Source organism: Trachypithecus francoisi, unplaced genomic scaffold (assembly GCF_009764315.1).
Source record: "Trachypithecus francoisi isolate TF-2019V2 unplaced genomic scaffold, Tfra_2.0 Lachesis_group16, whole genome shotgun sequence".
NCBI classification, from domain to species: Eukaryota; Metazoa; Chordata; class Mammalia; order Primates; family Cercopithecidae; genus Trachypithecus; species Trachypithecus francoisi.
In genome coordinates, this window is record NW_022681461.1 from 47,851,787 (window position 1) to 47,876,440 (window position 24,654).

The 24,654-nt window shown below is 41.3% G+C and overlaps 1 protein-coding gene across 6 annotated transcripts in view; it reads left to right on the forward strand.

The window, feature by feature from the left end:
- Positions 1–11,488, forward strand: part of SH3GL2 (SH3 domain containing GRB2 like 2, endophilin A1) — a 243,657-nt gene extending 232,169 nt beyond the window's left edge. For 4 of the 6 annotated variants that reach the window (XM_033237416.1, XM_033237420.1, XM_033237415.1 and 1 more), the window contains exons 4-9: positions 494–637; positions 1,496–1,629; positions 3,517–3,675; positions 5,648–5,751; positions 7,747–7,877; positions 9,909–11,488. In XM_033237416.1, coding sequence (XP_033093307.1) covers positions 494–637; positions 1,496–1,629; positions 3,517–3,675; positions 5,648–5,751; positions 7,747–7,877; positions 9,909–10,108 — 872 coding nt within the window. In that variant the 3' untranslated portion in view covers positions 10,109–11,488. The remainder of the gene's footprint in view (positions 1–493; positions 638–1,495; positions 1,630–3,516; positions 3,676–5,647; positions 5,752–7,746; positions 7,878–9,908) is intronic. The other 2 variants (XM_033237419.1, XM_033237418.1) reach the window with 1 other exon arrangement.
- Positions 11,489–24,654: the final 13,166 nt, after the last annotated feature.

Here is a 24,654-nt window from a genome sequence, read left to right on the forward strand (position 1 = left end):
CACGGTATAAGTGAAACAAGGCGTAAGGCCCACTCTGCAAGAATTTACCGTTGGTTCCTTACTTTAATCCTTAGACTCCTAGAATTGAACTATAAAACCAGAATAAAATTTAGAGGTCATCACATAATCTGAGAGTTTCTAAAAAGCTCTCCATGGGAGCACCCAGCTCTCCAGAGTCACTGCAGGGGCCACCACAATGTACGGGAGGGTGGGGAAGGGCACACAGCAATACAATTTGAGCCTGTAATCCTGCTTCACCCGGAACAGCATTGCTGTAATTCATTATAAGATCTTAAGGGAAAGGGAGAGCTTAGTGCTTTAAAAAAGTGATTGATTAGACTGACTGATGGAGAGAAGACTGGAGCGTATTGAAGGTACACTTACCAGTAGCTGAGCTACTTTGTAGGCCGCTTTGAGACCTGATCCTCCATCCAGCCCTGTTCCGCTGTGTCACATTGCCTCCTCTGAAAGCTTGTTCTCTCTTCACCTTCAGCTTCCAGAGCTAAGCTCAGCATGATCAACACCATGTCAAAAATCCGTGGCCAGGAGAAGGGGCCAGGCTATCCCCAGGCGGAGGCACTGCTGGCAGAGGCCATGCTCAAATTTGGAAGAGAGCTTGGAGATGATTGCAACTTTGGTAACAAGTGCTTCCTCACATTGTAATTCTTTCATTTTCCATGGGGATTTTGGTGCTGGTAAGAAATTCTGTAGGAAATGGGATAAATCATTTTATATTTTGGTTTTCAATTTTAGATCTTATATACCTGGGCCAAAAACTTGTTTTCAGAATTATTTCATTCGCTCTAATGTGATTTATCTTACAAGCTTTCTTCCCCCAACCGCTGCCCCCCATAAGACCTCAGTCTTCGCAACAGCTTTGATTGACATATCCAGATGCCTCCTCAGCACTTTCTGTTGGGTATTTCTGGCAGTCATTGAGTATTGAAGCAGAGTGAGCAGACACAGTCAGCATGATTCAAAGCCCTGCCTCATGGGCTTTTTCATAGATCTTTGTTCACTTGTATATGGTACCTAGTTTTACTGCCCAAGGTGAGACATGATTTATTCCTTCACCCTGTCTCCCCCAACACTCAGCTACCACACCCAACATCTTCTTGTTTCACCCTCTTGTGATGTGGGATCTCCTTCCTGGTTGAACCCTGCTATTTCTGGTACTTACTTCTGCTAAACAGATTGGCCTTAAGCTAGTTACATATTAGGGAAAACTGGTACTTACAAGAGAGAGCAGGGAGCCTGCTAAATTGCTTTATAAAGGAAAAAGTAACTGTTAAATTCTTGATGAGAGGTATTTACCCTCTTAGGGTGCATTGAGTCTGTTGCCGGGAGTGAACTGAAGATACCTGTTCTCTCTTGTCTGTTGTTGTCTTTAGAAGACAAGTGGTAATCCTTTGGGTTTTCATCTGTGAAGGGCCGTGTTACTGCGAGTGCATTTCATCTTTATTCTGTAACATGAAAGAGCTTTGTTCTCTCCTAGGCCCAGCGCTTGGTGAGGTCGGGGAGGCCATGCGGGAACTGTCGGAAGTCAAAGACTCTTTGGACATAGAAGTGAAGCAGAACTTCATTGACCCTCTTCAGAATCTTCATGACAAAGATCTTAGGGAAATTCAAGTATGTACAATGAGTCTTCTGGAAAGTGGGCAGTTGAAATCATACAGATGCAGATGCCTTTTTTCTGTAGAAAACATTTTTTAGCTTACCCTGCATGTTGTCAGCTCTGGGCATGTTAATTACAAGACAACCCAGTAAGACAAAATGAGAGGAACTAGAAATGTGATACCTTTTCAGCCTATTATGACTGTGCCACTCATGAGGGGTGTCTCTGACTTCTCTATGTTTGATTTTGAGATTGAATAGTTTTTTCAGACCTTTTCTCCAGAGGATATTATTTCCCTGAGAATACACAGTTTTATTAATTATTCTGTGGTTTGCTGGGCTGATTTCATCCACTAAAATGTTAGTTGTACTAGTTGTTAGCTTAATTAAATAGTTATTCTATCACTCTATAAGCACATTTTTAAATTTTTTTATTTTTTTCCAAGTCCAGAAATTAGATGCATGCGTATGTTTTTATATTAATATTTTCATAATGGTTGTTAGGATTGAGGAAGAATACCAACTAGCCTCTTTCTAAAACATATAGAGCAGTTGAGCTGTTTGTAACAAATAAAGCTCATATGTCTTTGAGTGTGGAATGTTTGCTTACTTTTTTTTAATCTAACAAATATTTGTTGAGCTTTTTTGAAACTTGGTTGGGTGAAAAATGGATTGCCATAACTTGAACTAAGGCCTCCTCCTTCTCCTTATTCTAGCTTAAATCTCCTTTAACAGTACCATTTGCTCAAGATTATAGAGTTAGTAAGTGACAGACTCACCCTAAATCCAAAATGTAACTCTGACTCCAGTGCTGTACCCTGTAGCTGACTGTAAGTTCAAATGTTTAAAAAATAAGGTTCCTTCCAAATGAGCATTTAGTTTGGATCAAGGTATGGACTAGGGGGCAGGGGATGCAGTGTGAGGGAAGGTCTAGAATATTTTTCGTCCTCCTTTCCTTTTCATTTGTTTTTAGCCACTCCCTATTGTGTTTTCATTTCCTTTCATTCTGCTCCATACATACCTAGTAATAAGGGAAAATCCAGGATTTTCCTTCATCCATTAGTAGTGAAAGACTAGCTATCAGGGAAAAAAAAAAACTTTTTAGCTTTGAAAAACTGCTTTGCTACCTGGTCACTAGAGATAATGGGTGGAGCCTGGGCAGCCATCTACTAGGGATGGTGCAAGGAGGGGATTGCAGCTCGGCATGGAGCATTAGGTATAATTCCTTCAAAGGTCCCTTCCAAGTGAGATTTTGTTCTTGAGCTCAATTATATGTCAAGTTGGAGGCTTAAACTAAATCACTGGTTCCCTGAAAGCTGCATCAGTCAGCTGGGGCAAGTGTTAAGATTTCTAGGCCCCAGCCCTAGATACTGATTGAAGAGATCAGGAATCCAAATTTGTAATAAGCAGCCTAGGTGATTCTAATAGACTGGATGATTTGAAAAGCAAGAATGCCTTTTCTGTCTCACTTAATTTCAAGGAAAGTGTTTTTCCTCTGGCTTCTCATGAGATACCATTTCTCTTGAAGACAGGGCCTGTGGGGCCTGGGAGTGTGTCCTTTCAGTGTGTGTAGGGCATGTGCATTCCTTCTCTGTTTCTGTCATGGGCTGGAAAGACTTAGTCCAGCTTGGCTTTGGCCTGGCAAGGCCAGAAAATAAAGGGCACTGATATTTCCTACAATTTATCTTTTATTCTTAATTATTTTAAAAGATATTCTCCCGTATTTAACCTTTGAAAGCATTGGCCCCATTGATGCATGTTTCCTTATTTCTCGGGTGATGTTATATTTTAAAACTTAGCCTATCTTAATTTGGAAGTTAACGGACGTGATGGAGAAGTGAGCTCAAATAAGCCTTTTCCATAAGCCCTTTCAAAGCCTATTCCTGCCCTTGACTTTTTCAGCATCATCTAAAGAAGTTGGAGGGTCGACGTCTGGATTTTGATTATAAGAAGAAACGACAAGGCAAGATTCCAGATGAAGAGCTTCGTCAAGCTCTAGAGAAATTTGATGAGTCTAAGGAAATTGCTGAGTCAAGCATGTTCAATCTCTTGGAGATGGATGTAAGTGACTCTCCTGTGGTTTTCAGTTTAATCTTATCATCAAGGCACATTAATGTGTTAAAGGGCATAATCCTTAAAAGCATTAATATCTGATTACACAGTGTGATAAGAACTTCAGTAGATATTTATTTTAAGTAATTGTAAGTGATAAAGTAGACTGAGAAATAGAAAAGTTTTTTTCTGCATTCCTGTAGTTTGATTTAACTAGATTCTTGTCTGCTAGTGAATCTTAAAGTACAGATGCTCCTTAACTTACGACGGGGTTAAAGTCTTGAATATATTGTGTAATTTATTGAATAGTGCGTTAAAAGTAAAAAACAGAATGGTTGGGGGTACTTGAAGTATGGTTTCTACTGAGCGCATATCAATTTTGCACCATCGTAAAGCCTACAAATCGTTCGGTCAGGGACCATCTCACTTATCAATAGTGGGAAGACTCAAGCCTGTAATCCCAGCACTTTGGGAGGCCGAGACGGGTGGATCACGAGGTCAGGAGATCGAGACCATCCTGGCTAACAAGGTGAAACCCCGTCTCTACTAAAAATACAAAAAAAACTAGCGGGGCGAGGTGGCGGGCGCCTGTAGTCCCAGCTACTCGGGAGGCTGAGGCAGGAGAATGGCGTAAACCTGGGAGGCGGAGCTTGCAGTGAGCTGAGATCCGGCCACTGCACTCCAGTCCGGGCGACAGAGCGAGACTCCGCCTCAAAAAAAAAAAAAAAAAATAGTGGGAAGATACAGGATATTTCTGATGATCTATGTATAAATTCACTAGAGGCTTGAGAACTCAGTTGTGGAGCACGAGGCATCAGTAGTACTGGTGCAAGTCCCAGAGTCCAAAGGCCAGAAAGCCTAGAGCTGTGATATCCAAAGACAGGAGCGTATGGGTGTCCCTTTCTTAGAAGAGAGAGAACAAACTTGCCTTTCCTCTGCTTTTTGTTCTGTATGGGTCCAGAGCTGAGTGGATGGTGTCCACCCCCATAGGGAAGGGCAGCTCTTCCTTATTTAGTCTACTGAGTGAATGTCAGTCTCCTCTGAAAACACCCTACCAAACACACCCAGAAACAATGCTTTACCAGCTATCTGGAGATCCCTTAATCTAGTCAAGTTGTCACCTAAAATTAACCATCACATTGCCTGCTTGCCTTACTCCTGACTGTGGCACAGGAGGCATGTTGAACATATCCAGACTTTCCCCCCACCTGGAGACAGTGTAGGTTCGTTTATGTAAAACAACTTGTGCCCACCTAAGTGCTCGAGAGGAATACTGTGGGCATGAGGGGTGACCCAAATCACATTGCTCCTTCACTGCAACACAGCACCCTTCCCCATCCCCAAATTCATGGGACAACACTGCCTCTGTTGACTTGGAGGCTGCTACCTAGCTGGATCGTAATGTGAAACATAAAATCAAGAGAAATCAAGCTTAGAATATTAGAGCAGGAATGAACTCAAGATGTCACTTGATTCAGCCCTTTTACATTATAGAGGAGGCTCAGAGAGCACAGAAGATTTTTCTGTCATACCATGTCGCCTCTCCGGGTACATTATGTGAGATATTGTCACATTTTTATTAACAGTACTAATATTAACAGCATGAAAAGTATAGGGAACAAAGAGTCCTTTGGCCAGCATACCTTCTTTTCTATATCAATAAAAGAAGTCAAATCCCAAATACAAGATTGTAGCTAGGCATGAGACTCTTTAGAGCTTTATGGTCTTCCTGAGGGTTACCAGTGTTGCTTCTCCTCATGGTACTGATATGCATGATTCTAAGCATAAGGTTGCTTTCTTTTATCCTTGATGGATTTGAAACCTGCAGAACTATCTATCTTAATTGGCTTATCACATAGTCATCAGCACCCCCAAGCAGGGTCTGTGTGTTGAGCGCAACCTGTTGTATGTATGAAACAGTAGTGGCTGTTTAAGGATAGTAACATGGAAACTAAGGCATAATTTTCCCATCAATCTACAGATTGAACAAGTGAGCCAGCTTTCTGCACTTGTGCAAGCTCAGCTGGAATACCACAAGCAGGCAGTCCAGATCCTGCAGCAAGTCACAGTCAGACTGGAAGAAAGGTATTCTACAGTCCCCTGCATTTCATATTTGCATTTCATTGCTATAAAATGATATATACAGAAATGGAAATCATAAAATACATTTGGAGACAAACATCTGCCAGAATTCCTGCTTGTCCTACAGAGGCACCTTGTGGATTGTTTTGATTTTGTTTTTTCTTGTGCTCTGTTTGTTGAATCTAATTTTCTGTTTATGAGAGGTCTATACTTGGATTATATTTTGGTTGCCACAGGTGGGACACCAGGATGCTACTGCTGATAATGGATGCTGGATACATATCATCATCAATCTTATAACAGCCCTATAACCTAGGTATTTTTAGCCTTGACTAACAGATGAGTAAACTGAGGCTAAGAAAGGTGAAGTAACTAGCCTAGGGTCACTCAGTGGTACGAGTGGAGTTCACAGCCAACCATAACCTGTTTGAAAGGCTATTTCTTTTCACATCTTGTGTTTCTCTGAATGGTGGTCAAGTCCTCTGCCATCAGAGAGAGCTGCTTTCACCTTGTTCAATGTACCTCACAGCAGGGCTGTAGTAGTAGGAAACTACCATGTGAATGTGGCTCCGTGGAGGTGTGTGGCACAACCTGTGTGGCTATATAGCAGTGGTCCTGTGTTATAATATGTGTTATTTTAATTTAGCCAGATTAAACAAGGTGATTTTGCTGAACATGTATACCTCAAAGGGTCACCTCAGCAGGCATTTTTCTTAGGCCACATGGCCAGATTAGACTCTCATAGCTGATCACATGGCTGCCTGCGTGACGAAGACCCCAATCAGACGATTCCACACCATTGAAAACATCACCTATTTTCATTGTTTTCCCTCAAGCTGATCTCATCTCAGCATCTTCTTTGATTCGTGGTCTAATTGAGCGTTTTCCTTCAGCGCACCCTTGTGGAAATTTATGTAATGCTGAAGCCTCCAGAAAGGTTTTAAAACCATATACTTCAAAATACTAAAGAAATGTTACGTGTCTTTGTAATGTCTCTTGAGCATGAAGGGAGCACTTTCCTTTCTTTCCTCTGAAATATGTTCAAAGTCAGTATCATTCTACGGTTACCATACCCTAAACCCTCACCCTCTCTTGCAAATCTCTTACATACTTTATTGAATACTTGAAACCGTGGAAAATATTTAGGGGTGTGTAGAAGACAATTATTGACCATACCTTTCCAATTTCCTTCTGTCTTCCCTCTTTCCTTTCCTCCTCCCTATATCTCAAACTGCTCATTCTTCTCACAGCACACAGTATATTTCCTCCTTCCCTCTATCCAAATCTTCTCATGTTCTGAATGGAATAGGTCCCTTTCACATTTCCATCTGGAAACAACCTCTGTGTATCTTTTAGTTCTTTCCTTAAACCTCCTCCACCTTCCTTATGGAGAGGTAGACTCCTTCCCACCTTCACCCCCAACTACACCCCTGTGTTCCTGTGGCACTTTGTAGATATCTGTGACAGTGCTTACTAAAATTTATGGTCATCAGTTGTTTGTGTTCTGTCTCCCTTACAGACCGTAATCTGTTTGCATCTTTTTTAAAACTGAAAAAATTGTGGGTACATAGGTGTATATATTTATGGGATACATGAGGTGTTTTCATACAGGCATGCAGTGCATAATAATATCATGGGGAATGTGGTATACATCCCCTGAAGCATTTATCTTTTGTGTACAAGAACTGTGTTTTAATTCATTTTCGTGTTCCTGGTACCTAGCACAGTGCATATTTGGATAAAGGACTCTGAATAAATGAGAGAGGAAGTGAGGGATTGAGAGAGAGAATGAAGACAGTGAGGACATTGCCCCATAAGGGACATCACCAAAATCTCAGACATGCACACACAAGAAAACTAAGGGTCCTTGTTTGATTTCCCACAGTTCATCATGGTAGCATGGTGGGTGACCCAAGCATTTCCTGAATCTTTATATTTCCTTTTGTTTTTACTTAACTGGCTACATAACCTTTCCCATCTCTTTTCTTTTTACTGCAGAATAAGACAGGCTTCAGCTCAGCCTAGAAGGGAATATCAACCTAAACCACGAATGAGCCTGGAGTTTCCAACTGGAGACAGTACTCAGCCCAATGGGGGTCTCTCCCACACAGGCACTCCCAAGCCTTCAGGTAGGGAGCTGAGACTGCAGATCCTATTGCATAGGCCTTGGCGTATCCATTGGCACTCTTCCAGAAATTTTAGGAATAATCAAATCTGGCTGCATAGGAAACATGCAGTAATAGATTTCTTATGGAGTGGTTTGTCAGGTAGAAACTCTGTTAAAGGAATCCTTTTGTCTTTTTTCATTTACCTTTTCTTTCCTTCCTGTTAATTCTTCTGTATAAAACTTGCTTTGTATATCCCTTTCTGTCTCAATCATCAGCACACATGAACACATTTTATTTTGACTCTCCTTTGTGGTCGTAAATTGTCTTTCCTTGTCAGTTTGGTCTGCTTATGTCATCTTTTCTCCTTCCTGTTCCCTCTGAATCCAGCCTATATGACAATGAATGTCCCTGGACAGTGTGTCCCCATATGCATTCACATATAACCCACAGACGGCAAGCGGCTACAGAAGTGTGCTGATGATTTGGATTTCTTGAGTCACAGAAGCATATGGTTACATGTATTTGCAGAAGAAGATATTTTGGAACTCAACACTTGCTGGGTTTTCTTTCCCGTGCCTCACCTCTGATCACTTTATCATGCTGTGGCACTGGGGTTGATATAATAAAAGCTAGATGATATTTTATCTCAGGAATATCGATGCATACCTAATAGAGCATTCTTTTCCTTGTCACGCTTGCTCTCCACTCCCTACATGCAGATTACACAACAGCCTGTGCTGGAGACATTTTCAACCTCCACATTTGCTTGTTTGAAGTGGGAACTGTCTTATACTGGATGTGGATGTTAGAGATAGGCAGCTTTCTTTTATTTTTCCTGTATCCCCAGTGCTTGATGTTCTACGCTAGAAAACTTTTTATAAGATGCTCTCAGACTTATTAAGAAAAAAAATAAGATGTGAGCCAGCAGGTGGCGCTCTCTGCCCTTTGTGCTCAGCACTTCTGGGCATGGCATAAGCAGCTGTGGCTACTGATGCTGGCCACCAGGACTAGTCATAGAAATTGTGTATAGCTGTGCATCTCCCTGCCTGCAAACCAGCCATATATTTCACTTTTCATCTGGAGACTCAGTAATTTGCTTCTTTCTCTAAATCATTGTTTTCTTTCCAGCCACCTAGATGGCATGGGAGCTGTGTGCGCTTGTCTGAGTCTGTATCTACATGTGTATGCATCTAATATTAATGCAGTGGGTCATTTGGAATAGATCCCTCTTAAGATGTGATTTCATCCTTCATTATTTTACTCGAGGTAGAGTACATTATTTTTGTATGCCGTGACTCCAGTGCACTGCATATTTTTATATATGCAACAGTTTACCAAGTATAAATTACATAATATTTTTTACATAATCTCATTTAGTAGCCACAGTAGTAATGTGAAGTAAGTGCTACCTACTGTTACATCCAATTTCAGACAGTGAAACTGAGAGTGAAGTGCCCTGTGTAAGGTCACAGAAAGTAAAAACTTGAACTCAGTGTTTTATATTATTCTGTTTTTACCACATTACAGCAGTTTTCCAGAGGCTGGGATTATCATTTTAAACAGTGATAACAGAACTGTTACTCAAAAACATTCTCCATGTAATTAACCATAGTTTTTCAAATATGCAAAGATTTTAAAGTGCTCACATGAGACAGTTCAGGCCATGCTGTGTTATTAACCTAAATCAATATATTCTTCTTAAATCATTGTCCCTATCCTATTTCTGGGCATTATCACAAAGGCAAACTTTAATGAAATCTGTTGTATGTATCACAAGAATAGTTGGGACCGTTTTTCATACTGGAAACAGAAACAGGAATGTACAGCAACTTCCAAAGGTCCGAGAAAGCTTCTGAGGACTGGTAGAGGGCAAGATGCCCAATGCAGTGGACACTGAGGTCCTGTAGCAAGAAGAAGCTTCAACAGGAAGAGAAATGAGGGAGGAAAGACGGGGAGCAGCAAGCCAGGTGGGTGCAGCAGGCAGCAGATTCTGTGAGTTAAATACCCCTTCTCCTTGTGTGTTCTTCTCTTCTCTCCTGCTCTTACTCCCAGGTGTCCAAATGGATCAGCCCTGCTGCCGAGCTCTGTACGACTTTGAACCTGAAAATGAAGGGGAGTTGGGATTTAAAGAGGGCGATATCATCACACTGACTAACCAAATTGATGAGAACTGGTATGAGGGGATGCTGCATGGCCATTCAGGCTTCTTCCCCATCAATTATGTGGAAATTCTGGTTGCCCTGCCCCATTAGGATGTTATGCTGGCTGGCTCACCTCCTCTTGACTCAGATAGTTACGGTTAACCACTGCTTTGGTAATGCTGCTTATAACACATCCCAAGTGCAGGCCGCAGTGGTCCACGTCATCCAGCCCCACCAAGTGTATTTGGTTGACTTGTGGGCTCCCACAGGAGTCATGGTGATGGATGATATCCTCTTAGCCTCGTGGGCATGGCATGTGCTTTTTAAAACATCATCTGAGACCAGCCAGTAGTCACAGAACTGCTGTTCACACAGTTCTCAGGAGGCTGTGGTTTCTTAGAATATGACCATGAGCCACATCACAGAAAAACTTTCCCACCGAAGATATTGTCTATCACCCCAGGGGCCATCTGAAGGTCTTTTTGCATTTCTCCATGCAAAGAGGAGAAAGCTTTTGCTTTCACACTGTCCCTTCCCACATATGTGAGTCATGGAATTGTCAAAGTAAGCCTTCCCTCACCAGCAAATTGTCTCCTGATCTGAGTGAATTTGTCTCTTAATGCATCCATAGAAAGTGTTAATTGTGGGTTCAAAGCATTCTCTGCAAACAGGCATCTCAGCTCTTCACACTTATGGCTATTTCTGAGGTATAGCCAGTTTTCTTCCCTCCTTGCTACTAAAGCCAGAGCGGTAATTCCAAATTATTTTTCAGTAAGACAGTTAATCAGCATTATTGTGAGAGGCTGAAAAGAAATTCTCCATTATGAGGAAATGGGAAGAAATCTGGTATCCAAGCTTAAATTTCTTGCTGTACAGAAACTCTGTATGTATTTAGGCTATTTCTGAAGGGCACAGGGAAGGGGGAACAAATCTCATCAGTTTTATTTGTGAATTACATGTTTCATGAATCCATTTGGCACAGAGACACGAGGAGGAAAACACTAGTAACCATCTTTCCACTAGTTCATAGACTGAGAAACAGTAAATACCTTTCCTTTCCACTTTTACCCTGTGTTCTTTGAACATCATTTGTGCAGATTCTGCCCTCAATGAGGACCAAATAAAGATGATTTTTGTGCTTAGCAGTTTAAGGTATATGGCTGCATATGCAAAACCCTTTCCCAATTCAGTCGCTACTTTTACTTCTGCCCCTTCTATCCATAATCTTCATTTTGTGTGTACAGTGCTGTGTGTAAGCTTATCAGTGTTTGTTTGTTTTTTTTATTTGTATCAGTCATGAAAGTCCTGTTAGGTATCCAGAGTTCTATTTATCTAGCTGTACAGACTCTTTCAGAGGTTTAACGTGCTGCTTCCAATGTGCCACCTGCAGTAGCGGATTATGTGGAGTGAAAGGCAAATCTTACTGCTTAATGTATAAACTCTCACCACAGGAAGCATCGCTGTTTCCAATAAATATTGCTGAAGACAGAACCAAAGGCTCTGCTCCTTCATTTTGTGTCAGTTCTTTGGGTCTAACAATGGGTGGATGGGGCCTGGTTTCAGTCTCCATTGCTTTCTCATGCAGCCAAACAAGACCTGGTTCCAACTTGGTATCTATCTCTTTATATGTAGGAAAAGTTTCAGCAGCAAGGACGTAGCTAGCTTGTACATTGGGACCTTCCTGGTAACCCCAGGAAGGAGGAGAATTTGGGAGAGAAGAAAGTAAGGAGAATTTGGTCTCATAGATGTTAAGTGATATATTGTTAAAAGTGATATCATCTGAAGAATATAGTGTTAGCAAGGGGAAATAAAATATATCTCTTCAACTAGCCTTTTATTTTCTTTCATAATTGAAGATAAAGAAATAGACATGGAAATATAGTTTGATCGAAAGCCAGTATTAGGCCAGGTGCAGTGGCTCACACCTGTAATCCCAGCACTTTGAGAGGCCAAGGCAGGTGGATCAACTGAGGTCAGGAGTTTTAGACCAGCCTGGCCAACACGGAAAAATCTTGTCTCTGCTAAAAATACAAAACTTAGCTGGGCGTGGTGGCGCATGCCTGTAATCCCAGCTACTCAGGAAGCTGAGACATGAGAATCACTTGAACCTGAGAGGCAGAGGTTGCAGTGAGCCAAGATCATGCCATTGCACTCCAGTCTGGGTGACAGAGTGAGACGCTGCCTCCAGAAAACAAAACAAACCAAAAAAAAGCCAGTATTCTCTTGATGTATATGTTTGGGTGTGGGTGGGAATAAGGGAGCAGCAGGGCACACAGAATATGTATTTTCTGAATTCCCAAGAAAATAAACATGTTCTTTGTGTATTAGGGGCCATTTCTATTATTTTGTGATGAGGTCAGTAGTCCAGATTTTCTAATCTAACATGAATAGTTGTAATCAAATATGCTAAGTTTCTATTAGTCCATTTTCATACTGCCATGAAGAAACACCCGAGACTGGGTAATTTATAAAAGAAGAGGTTTAATGGACTTGCAGTTCCACATGGCTGGGGAGGCCTCACAATCATGGCAGAAGATGAAGGAGGAACAAAGGTACGTCTTATGTGGTGGCAGGCAAGAGAGCGTGTGCAGGGAAATTGCCTTTTATAAAACCATCAGATCTCATGAGACTTATTCACTATCACGAGAACAGCATGGGAAAGACCCACCCCCCTGATTCAATTACCAATTAGCTCCCACTGAGTCCCTCCCATAACATGTGGGGATTATGGGAACTACAGTTGAAGATGAGATTTGGGTGGAGACCCAGCCAAACCATATCAAAGTTCTATATGTGAACTAGTCTAACATGAAAATGTTTTTTTCTAGCTGTATGAGTTCTAGAGTATTACAGATCAATTCTCTAAAGCAATTTTAAGAAATACTAATGATATTGTGACTATAGAAAATCATAAAGAATCCAAAGATAAACTATTAGAAAAATCAGTGAATTTAATAGGATCACAAGATATGAGGAATATACAAAAATTTTATTTTATTTCTATATATCAATAGCAATCAGAAAAAAATGCAATTTAAAAAAATGTCATTCACAAAGGCATCAAAAACCAAAACCGGCTGGACACGGTGGCTCAAGCCTGTAGTCCCAGCACTTCGGGAGGCTGAGGCGGGCGGATCACGAGGTCAGGAGATCGAGACCATCCTGGCTAAGATGGTGAAACCCTGTCTCTACTAAAAATACAAAAAATTAGCCGAGTGTGGTGGTGGGTGCCTGTCAACCCAGCTACTTGGGAGGCTGAGGTAGGAGAATGTCGTGAACCCAGGAGGCAGAGCTTGCAGTGAGCCAAGATTGCGCCGCTGCACTCCAGCCTGGGAGACAGTGAGACTCCGTCTTAAAAAAAAAAAAAAAAAAAAAATATATATATATATATATATACACACACACACACAAACACACACACACATACACACACACACACCATAGATATAAATCTAGCAAGATTGTGCATGATCTCTGTGTAGAAAATCATGGAACATATCTGAGAAAGTAATTGAAAGACATTCTGTGTTTTTAGATTGGAAAACCCAGTCTTGTAAAGGTATCATATTCCCCCAAATCTAGCTGTTAAAAAAGTGCAATTTCAAACAAAAAATGCAGGAAGTTTGTTTCCATGTGTTTGAGAATTGACAAGTTCAACTTTTAAGCCTGTCATAAAAATTTCTGTGGAAAAGCAAAAAGATGTTTTTTTCTCAAAGAAGAACAAAATTGTAGAACTAACTCTTTCTAGATATAAAACATTAAAAAGTTGCAGTAATTAAGGTAGTATGGTTTTGATACAAAGAATAGATGGTCTATACAGAACAGCGAGTCCAGAAAGAGACATAGATGCATTCGACCATATTTGAAGGAAAAGCATTCCATTATGTTTAATGTGATGCACTCATATCAACTGAACCTTTTTAATATTAGTTCCATAACCCCAAAGTGAAAACAGCAAGACCTTGCACCAAATACAGTAATCTCACTATGAGTCAATGTCACATGAAACAAGTGTCATGACCACAGATTCCAGGAAGAACTTACTCTTGATTTAAGGAAGTCTTTTGGAGACCATTACTAATGCACTCACCAGATACAGGACTGTTAATTCCTTATTTTTATTGAAGTATAGTTAATACCTTAGTACAAAACCTTACATATGGAAATTACTCAGTGGACCACCACTAGAAGTTGAACTTACCAGAAAACACTTGTTCTTCTAAGTCAGATCATTGGAACAAACTGCCTGAAGTGGAAACAGAAACAGAATTAAATTGACCTAAAATGAATAATAAATTCAGTGGGGCAATTGTTTCGTTTCTTTTTCTAATAGGTCTACTAAGTTTAATAGGTCTTAAAGAGAAAGCTGTAGGAGTATAGTTACTTTCACATAGTTTCTCTTTGCCATAAATGAGTAGATGATAAGAATGATATGACCTAGAATGGAGATTTCCCTGGGGCTGTGTATAGTACACAAAATACTCTGGAACGTGCCAAGTCCTGCGTACATTATTTAGGAAATTTAGCCCAACACTTTGTTTTCAAGATAGCTTCTAGTGTTCTGGATGAAACTATTAATGTGTGGGCACTTTTATTTTCTGTCACTGAGATTCCAGGAAACAGTATGTGGGCACTTTTAAAGCCTGTGTTTCATTAGCCAGAATTAGAACTACTGCTAAACATGCAGACTGCCTTCCATCCCACGGGGATGGGGAGGTGATGAAGGAGGGACGCTATGCTGAAGAAGGAGGCAGACAGCTGCCATTAGAACTCTGGGTAATGGTTGGTGGAAGAGACTTAAGTGTTGCAAGGCCGTACCAGGAATTTCTAGGTCCAGCTTTTGGAGTCTAGTTATGAGCCCCTTGGTTAAAGGGGCTGTCAAGGAAAACAACAAAGCTATTTTTTAAGGACCCATTGAATGCTAACCGCTGACAGGTCAGGCAGTTGAATGTTACTCTGCTATCACGTATGTCTAAGTGACGGCAGCCTTCCACTTAGGGCAAGAGACAACTGTGATTCTTGACAGCAGGGGAGTAGGCTGTCAGCTTTGGGAGCAAAAGAATGGAGTACAGCATCTCACTACCACTTTCTTGAAAAGGAAACTGAATATGATGATTTGCTAGTTTGGGAAAAGACCAAAGAATCCATTTTGAAAAAGCTCTGTCAGTGATTTGTATGTTCATCCCTTATCAAAACATCTGCCTCCAGGACTCATGGAGATAAGAGTCCAGGTGACTCTTATTATCAGGTAATAAGATAACTGTACAAATTGGATTTCCAGGTTCTCATTACAGCTGCTCAGATTCAGAACTGACCATAATGGGACCCCTAGCAAGTGGTATTTACCGCTGAAAGATTTAGGAAAAAATCTACAGGGCATCTAAAACTGATATGCACCAGAATCACCTGGGTCTTGTTAAAACATGCCTGGCCTCCATCTCCAGATGTTCTCATTCAGTATGTCTGGAGTGGGGCCTAAGAATGTGCATTTCTAACAAGCTCCATAGAGATGTTGCCAGTCCCTGGACCACACTTGAAGTAGTGGTGCTTTACCAAATAAACTTAGGAAGAGCCAACTGTTGGCCCTGCCGTTGGTGTTGAGAATGATCAGAAAACACAGACATATTATTCAGTCATTTTCCTCAACTGAAATGTTCTTTGGGCTCACACCGTGAATAAAACTTTTGTGGAGAATGATGGCTTAGGGAAATCCAGGCATTTTTTGCAGACCCAGGAAGTCCCGCTTGAATTGTGTCCCGGTAGCTGCCTAAACATTCCCTCGAAGGTCAGCATCAGGTTTTTTAGCAAGCTTCCCAAGCAACTCTCCCATTCAGGCAAGTTTGGGGAGCTCTTATGTGTATGGTAACTTTTAAAATAAGCAGCCCACTGCTCACTGACTTTCTTATCTACTGTTTTTGCTTTGAGACATTCACATTTTTTGATTGATCCAGTAATTCGATGCATATGTTTCCACTCAGAGTGATCTTGCAAATTCAGGACATCCTGATGTTTTAGCAGCTTTGCTGACGACATTAAAGGTGCGCTAGACCTGAGTCTGTGCTGACTTGGAATTCCCACCTTCTTCCAGATCATTCATTTATGCTTTGCTGCCCACTTCCCATCTTGCGAGGGGAATCAGAGAGAGGTAAGTCTGCAGTTAGCCCCACATTCCTCAGATGGGGTACTCCGAGCGCTCTTGCTTTTCTTATTTAGATCAGTGGGTCACACCCTTCAGTTCATACCAGAACCCTGAGGGATACATGCTAAAATGCAGATTTCTGGGTCCTGACACCAGATATTCTGATTCATTTTTCGAGAACAGGGCCAGGATCCACACATGTGTGACAGGCATCTTGCCCCACCCCACAGTTCCTACAGAGGCGGCATTCAAAGTCACACTATGAAGAACCCGCCTTCAAATTTGGGAATTCTTTGGTTTGTGAGTGCAATGGAAGAAGTTCATTTAAGAGATGGGTTGGCAACCAAGAAGGGGATATGAGGAACCAGCTTCCTGTCACATTGCAATACAAGTGCTTCTCATGAAAAGAGAAAGTTAACAGTGTTGCAGAATGCACAGGTTAATCCCTGACATTAGCAGTAACACAGCCTTTTCTCTTGATTTTTCTTTTCTGGAATGAAAAATCTGAATTTATTATGTATAAAATAGGGATGAAGGAGGAAGGTGGTTCGAGTCTGAGGAAACATAGACTTACTGACTTCACATGCCCAATCACCAAAATTTTGGTGCCATGTAATTATATATTGTGTTTCATGTTCTTTTTAAATTTTTGTTCTTTTATTTTTCTCTGAGTATTTTCGTGGGACCTAGATTGCCCTCTGCTGGCCTGCCCAAAAATTAATCAGTTACAAATCTGACCAATTTGCCTGGTGGTTACATAGTCATCATATACATAAGCTGCATTTAAGATCTTTCTTTTTCGCATAGCATGCTGCATAAACTATTGCTCCTTTAATAAGTTAGTCATTTTTAGCAAGTATGGGTGTCAAAGTGATATCCAGTAAATAGTATGTGATCTTTGGGAAAAGAACCAAGCTCCTGCTCGTCTAATAAAAAGCATGCTTGTGGATCACCTGGCATAGTTACCCCATAAGTGACTGGCAGTTTAACTAGGGCTGCATGTTTTTACTATAGGAATTACCTAAACTCCTTGAACCGCTTGATGATCTGCAGTCTCACCTCAGCTTTTAGGTCACCTAAAGCTGAAAAGGTCTAGGTCACAGTATTTCACCTTGGACATCAGCCCTAGAAAAATGCTATATCTAGAGACAATAGTAAAAGTTACAAAGTATAAACAACAGTATTCTTATGAGTAATGCTTAGAGCAGCTTCATTAGGTACAATTTACCTACAATAACATTCACGCATTTGAAATGGATAGGTTAATGGTTTTCGGTAAGCGTATAGAAACATGCAAATAGCACCAAACTCCAGTTTTAGAACATCTCCATCCCACCCTAAGAATTGTGCCCATTTGCAGTCAACCCTGCTTCTACCCCCATCTTCAGGCAACCACTAATTTGTGAGTAATGTTTTAAATTACAAAAAATGGAGATGTTTTAGTTAAGTAGAAAATACTATAGTTTTGTTGATGAATAGCACTGACATCATTAGCTATCCATCTTGAAAAATATCCCAACTAATGTGCTCACCTGCATGAAACCTCTTTCCATGTTCTTACTACTCTGATAAGGTAGCTCCAGCATCTCTACTTTATTTACTTCAGGCTATCACCATATCCAAGTTTCAAGGGGCTATCCCAGCAACACATTAGGACTAGCTCTAGGTGTTGAATACTGAGTCACAGGAGAGTTCTCCCATGCCAATAAATTCTCCAATTCAGCTTTAGATTTGTGTCATCCATCCCCATTTCAACACTCTTGAGATACAGTCCCACGAGTCTGCCCCAAGTGTCTGCCAGTACATATGAGCCTGCTCTTCCTACAATGCATAGACTGTTGCCCCCAGAGCAGGTACGGGGTTTTTCTGCTCTGGATGTACTAAGCTATGTCACTTTATCAGCTGAGAGGCAGCAGGGGCTGACCTTGGGAAGCAGGACCCTTAGGTGAAGTCTGCAGGGTCTTCAAGCAAGGGGAGGCTGCTGTCCTCTAGCAAAGTGGAGGAAGGATTTGCCTGTGTCAGATGGGATGATTCAGGAGAATCCAAGAGTTGAAGATTCTGAGCCTTGTCCACCTAGAGAGGTCCATGACAGCTTGTGGGCCCTACTGTTCCTCGTTCTGACATAAGAGAACTGTTGAGATTGTACTTTGTATTTTCTTTTTCTTCTTTTGTTTTTTTTTTTTTTTTTTTTTTTGAGACAGGGGTCTCACTGTGTCATCCAGGCTGGATTGCAGTGCCACGATCTTGGCTCACTGCAACCTCTGCCTCCCAGGCTCAAGTGATCCTCCCACTTCAGCCTCCAGCATCGCTGAGAGTACAGGCATGCACTACCATGCTCAGCTAATTTTTTTAGAGATGTGGTCTTACTATATTGCCCAGACTGGTCTCAAACTCCTGGGCTCAAGTGATCCTCCTTCCTTGGCTTCCTAAAGTGCTGGGATTACAGGGAAGAGCCACCATGCCTGGTCTCCATTTTCTGTCTAGTTTTACCTCTGTAACAAGTTCAGAGTTTGATTTCTAGTATAGTCTGCTCTGTAACTGCAGGCAATAATCTGCAAAGCCCATTTGTTTCACGGTAGGAGAGATTTTCAGAGTTTTCATAACTGCTGGACCTGTTTTATCTCATTTAATCTACACAACAAACTCTAGAGAAAGGTGTGGTCAATTTTACATAGGAAAAATCCTAAGGCTCAGAATTCTAGCCAAGTTTTTCTGACTCCAAAGCTCATGCACTCCATGGACCTTAGCACACAGGGTTTCAAATAACTAACATTTTGTAGATGAGGCATTCAAGTCCCCAGATTCAAACGCATCACTTCCACTACCTGCCATTTACTAACTCTGTGGTGTTGGGTAGATTATTTAAACTCTCTGTGCCTCAGTTTCTTTAATTGTAAAATGGGGATATAAATAAGTATTATGGTAGGTGGTTGAGGTGAAGTGTTTAAAATAATACAAGACATAGAATAGGCACACCATGTGATTTAATGAAACAAAAACAGTCCAAGGTTCACAAATTCTGGGATTAGAATCAGTTCTGACTGTAGCTACAAAGTCTTCCTCTATGAAACATCTCTGTGATGGTAGTTTAAGTCAGTGGAAAATGAGTTGCTTTTTTCCAAAATACTCGTGCACCTCTTTTCATAAAACGTAACATTGAACCGTGACAATGTATGGCTTTTTAAAATTCGGAGGCTGCATCCGGTATAGAATGATTCAAATTCATTCACCAAGAGACTAGGGAAAGAGCAGAAGCTCATAAGATTGGAGCCACTGGAGCTTTAATAAATGAAAGGAGTGGCTGGGTGTGGTGGCTCACACCTGTAATCCAAACACTTTGGGAGGTTGAGGCAGCCGGATCACTTGAGCCCAGGAGTTCAAGACCAGCCTGGGCAACATGGCGAAACCCCACATCTACCAAACAAAAACAAAAACAAACAAACAAAAAAATTAGATGGGCATGGTGGTGCATGCCTGTAGTCCCAGCTACTTGGGGAGCTGAGATGGGAGGATCACCTGAGCCTGCGAGGTTGAGGCTGCAGTGAGCCGTGATTGCACCATACTTTATGAGACTTTGGAATGGGTATAGAGCCTACCTGTCCTACGTATTACAGTAGTGAAAATCCTCGTTGTAAGTAACAGTAACCTAACACACACTAAATAACAAAAAAGGAATGAATTGGTTCATGTAATAGGTAAACTCAAGAATGGAACTCACTTTGGGCAAGACTGGATCTAGGGCCTCAAGCAATGTCATTAGAGCTTGCCGCCCTCTTTTTTTTTCTTCTGTTTTTATATCTCAGCTGTGCTTATTTCCATTCCTCTTGATGTGTTGGCTTAATTCTGTCCTGCCATAGACAACTCTTTGCACATCACGGGAAAGATGATTGCTGGTAGATGTGAGACTTCATACATAAAGGGAGAGGGTGCCCTTTCTTTTTAATATCCAAATAGGAAAATTTCATGGAAGAAGCCTGATTAGCCCATCTTGGATCTGTGTCCAACCTTGTCAAGTCCCAATGGTCCAAGCACTGTGGTGAGGTGGATGGGGCCCCATGGTAGACCCAGTGTTGGTCATCGCCGCCCCCTTGTGGAGGAGGAGGGCCAAGGCTTTGGGATGGAGTCAAAGCAGCAGCTCCCAAATCAAAGTGGAATGCTGGACAAACACAAATCAACTGATGTTCACCCTGTTCCTTATCTCCAAATCTTAGGCTCCCTTAATTGATCTCTTTCCCTTTCCGCCCCAGTCTAGGTCCCAACTGGTTCCTGGCTCTTGGTTTTATTTATGTTTTATAATCTCATCTACCCTTAGACTTATGTTTATATTTGATTCCCTTGCTGAACCTCAAGGATTGTGACTCAGATGTGCTGTACTATTTCTGCTTTGGACAACTACCTTGAGTAGGATTTCTTTCTGTGGCCAGCCCTAAAGACCTAGCTTTTAGCAGTAGTTTCACCTTTCCAATCCCCTCGAGCTTCCCAGAACCAGAGATCTTGAGTGACATCAGGGTTGCAGTGGATTTAGGGTTCGTGTGGCTGATAGCAAGTAGTAAGGCTTCAGTTAACATAAATGCATTGGCAGGAATGAGGGGTGGGATCTTAAGAACACGGAGGTAGAAGGAGAAATATTAAGGTAGGAGGTAGGACCTGAGAACTAACAATGTATCAGAATGAGAGCATTGTTGTAGTCATGTCTTGGGAAAACTGTGGGGCATTGAGGTTAAAGGGGAATAGATCACTCCATGGTCAATGAAAAACACTGGGAATCAGCGATTTCCTTTTATTTGGGAGAGGGCTGATAGGACTTTTAAGACTCAATTCGTTGATTTCCTTTCCATATTTTTTTCTTGCAATTCGTTGAAGATGCAAGATCATTCATTCCATAGAGTTTCCTGCAGTCTGGATTTTGCTTATTGTACCCCTCACTTGTTCCTAATATCCTTTTTGTTTCCAGTGATTTGGTATTTAGATCTAGGGAAGTGCCTTGAGTTTTTAGCAAAACTACCTCTTAGCTAGTGTGTACTTCCATCAGGAGGTATTTAATCTTCGATAATTTATCTTTGTGTGATTTTGGCAGCCGTTGATGGTCATTCCTTAGATGCATTAATTCATTAGAAGTTGCAAAGTTGTGACATTCTAATTTTATCATTTCTTTATTTGCTAGAATACTTCTATAAAGAAACTTTCATCATCTACTGCTGTTTTTCAGCAGTATAGTCTATAGAGGAAAGACAGAATAAAATCTTGATGTTTTTCTTCTGTTTTTGTTTTCAAAATAGTTAACTGCCTACCATCTGCAGTGGTGACCAATAAATATTTTTAAAGTATTATGAATTCATGGATCTAAACATATCTGGTATGCTTTTAATCCATTGGAGTTATCCTTTGATACTCAAATTGTCCCTACTTTAGCCAGTGTGAATCCATTCAAGTTGAATTCCAAGTACTTTGAATACAACCCTAGGTGTCACTCCAAACTTCCTTGCTTTCTGGTGAGGTGAGAAATACCAGGCTGCTATGGTAGATTTCTTACCCCAGAATTGGAATTGGCCATTTCTTCAAGGAGTCTTGTTTCTGTTGAGTAGGAGATAGAATTTGAAGACCACAGCCTAGCTGCTGGGAGGTTATTTTATTTTCTGAATGAACAAGAACGAGAAGTTCTCCAATTACAATTAACATAAGTCATGTGTAAGCGATGACTGGTACTAATTCCATGAAAAGGTCCTACAGGTTTTCAAAAAAATTGCAGGGTATGTTTAAATAGTTTGTGACATGCCCCCTCCCCCATTGTCTTTGGAAGGTCCTTGAGGGCTTCTCAAACACATAGGCTGTTCCTCTTCAAGGGAGCTGATCTTGAGGTCTACTGATGGGCCTGTGAAACTGCCGATCACGTGAGATACGCTAAGTGAACAGAGAAATCAAACTGTGCTTTCAAATATAAGCCTAAAATTGAAGTCACTGGGCCAGATGCTTCAAATTTGAGGCATTGATTTGTGTGAGCAAGCTGTTTCTCACATGGGCAGCCCTATGTAATAGGCCTCAGGAGGGCTAGCAGCAAGGATCTATTTATTTAACGCAGGTTAAACATTCACCCAAGCGGTGTGGGATGCCAGCTGGTGGGGAAACTATCACAGAGGCTGAAAGGCTGTATCATCCAATCTGTGTGTTCTTTGTGCAGGTGAGCTCTGCAGAAAGCTAAATTTGAGTCTGTGTGCTTACAGTCAGTTGTTAATTGTAATGTTCAGTTTCACCGTGTGCTGATAGCCAGATGCGATGATTTCTGCCATGGGGCCATTCCTACCAGGAGGTCTGGAATGCACCTTTCCACTAGTCAAACTCCCCCTTCCCTGGACATTGCTGGAGGCTGTTCAAGTTGTGTAAAGAGCAAGACTCCTCTTTATAATGAGTTAACGCCACCACCTCCCCCTTTTCTCTTAAAAATATGGCATTGTATGCATTTTATGATGCAGGTCTACTAGAGGGTCCGGGTCTTTAGCTGCAAGAATTATTGCTTGCCTTGTACCCAGCATTTGTTTAAAAGGATGAAGACACGAGTGGCCCTTGTCCACACATCTGAAGGGGTTTGCTGACTTTGCTTTCCAAAATTAATTCGCTTTATTCTTCCCACCTGAAGATGAGCAGTGGCATCTCCAAAAAGAACATCTGACACACAGAGATGATTGGCTTTTGGGTGAGAACATCAAATTACAGTTGCATATTTGGAACTGTATATGGAGCCACCAAATCCAGCTGATAGTCAGAAACTGAGATAGTATGATGTCATATCATTTTCTGGTTCATGTTAAAGTAATGCAAATCTTAAGTGGTGGCAATACCATGTTTCAAAGTCCCTCTAACTAGTGCAAGTATGAGAAAACATATCCCTGTATTTTTATTAAGGAGTTTGGTTACAAGATTTTTGTCTCTGGGGGAATACAAAACTTTCTTTCACCTTCACCTTACCTTCTTCTTTTCTTTTATGGGGGAGAGGGAGCATATTTGGGCCCAAAAAATGACACAGGCCACCATAAGTATGAATAGAATGATTTTCTGCAAATGAGGAGGAGGTTGGAGGTGGAGGGGGAAGGGGAATTCTAACCTGTGTTGTGGACTCAGTGGCAGTACCCTGGGAGATGCTGGATTGTGTATATGATAAATCCTATGATACTTGCTTCCAGGCCTATGGGCTCCCAGTATCTCCAACGCAGATGGGCCCCGTAGACTGGAAGAGTGAGCATCTCTGTGGTAATCACTGTGGTAACAGCTGGAGTGCTCATCCAGATGTTTTGATGGTAGGCTATGACCCTTCCATGATCCTTGGGAGGTAGGAGAGCCCCTGTGTTGAATGGGATAAAATTTTCCACCCAAGAGTTGGAATTAAGTGGCTTTGTAAGGAACTGTGATATGAATTTGTTTGCAAGGCTTGTGCCTACAACTCCCTCCTGAAACCTCAGGGATCTTATGTCATCAATTATCACCTGTCTCCCCTCTCTCTGACCTACTTCCTCTGCTGGTTTTCCTCTTCAATATGTAAATACATTCAAATGTCCCACATCTTGAAATGATACCCTTCGCCATGTGTTCCCTAACTGTCCCTCAATCTTTCTCCTCCCTTGCATAGCCATCTTCTTGAACGAAGCATCTACTGCTCATATCCATTTCATCTCTCCAATTTAATTGGCTTCTGTACTCAGCACTCCACAGAACTGTCCTAGTTAAAGGCACCAAAGTGTTGTTTCCTCACCCTGTGTCACTGAAGTGGGATGTTTCCTTCTGGAAACTTGGTTGCTTTGCCGTTGGAGAACGCTTCATTCTTTGCTTTCTCCCTCTGCTATTTTGTTGTCTTTTGTTTCTATGTAGCTCTCCTTTCTGTCTGTCTGTGGGTGTTGGTCATCGTGAGGGCTCCACTCCACACTGTTTTCTTGTCTCCTTCTCTCTCTCTCTATATATATATATATGTTCCCCAAATAGTGACCAAGTTGAGTTCCATAACTTCAATTACCGTGTACACACTAATATGTTGAAAATATTTCTCTTAAGTCCAGATTCTCTGATTTTCATATATGAAATTCAGCTTCTTGGTTCTTTAAACTCTGTGTGTAAACAGAATTCATCGTTTCCATTCATTCATAAATCTAATTCTCCTCAATTCTGAATATCAAGAGTGACCCATCTACCTACCTCATTATTTAAGCCCCAAACTTTGGATTCATTCTTGACTCCTCCCTTCATCCCATCTTCTAGTTCCCACATGAATGACCAAACCCTGTCCAACTTTCTCATGATTCTTTAGATCTCTCCCTCTTGTTTCATTCTTAGGTCACACCCTAATCTCTGCCTTTCTCCCCAATCCTCACTTACACCATTATCGGTGTCCTACTTGGTCCTCTTCCCTCTTGTCTTGCTCTCTTTCAATTCATTCTCTGCTTGTTTTCAGCCTGATCTTTCTGAAATGCAAATTTAATTGTGTTACATCCTTGCTTAAACCTTGCACTGGTTCCTCACATCAGAGAATGTG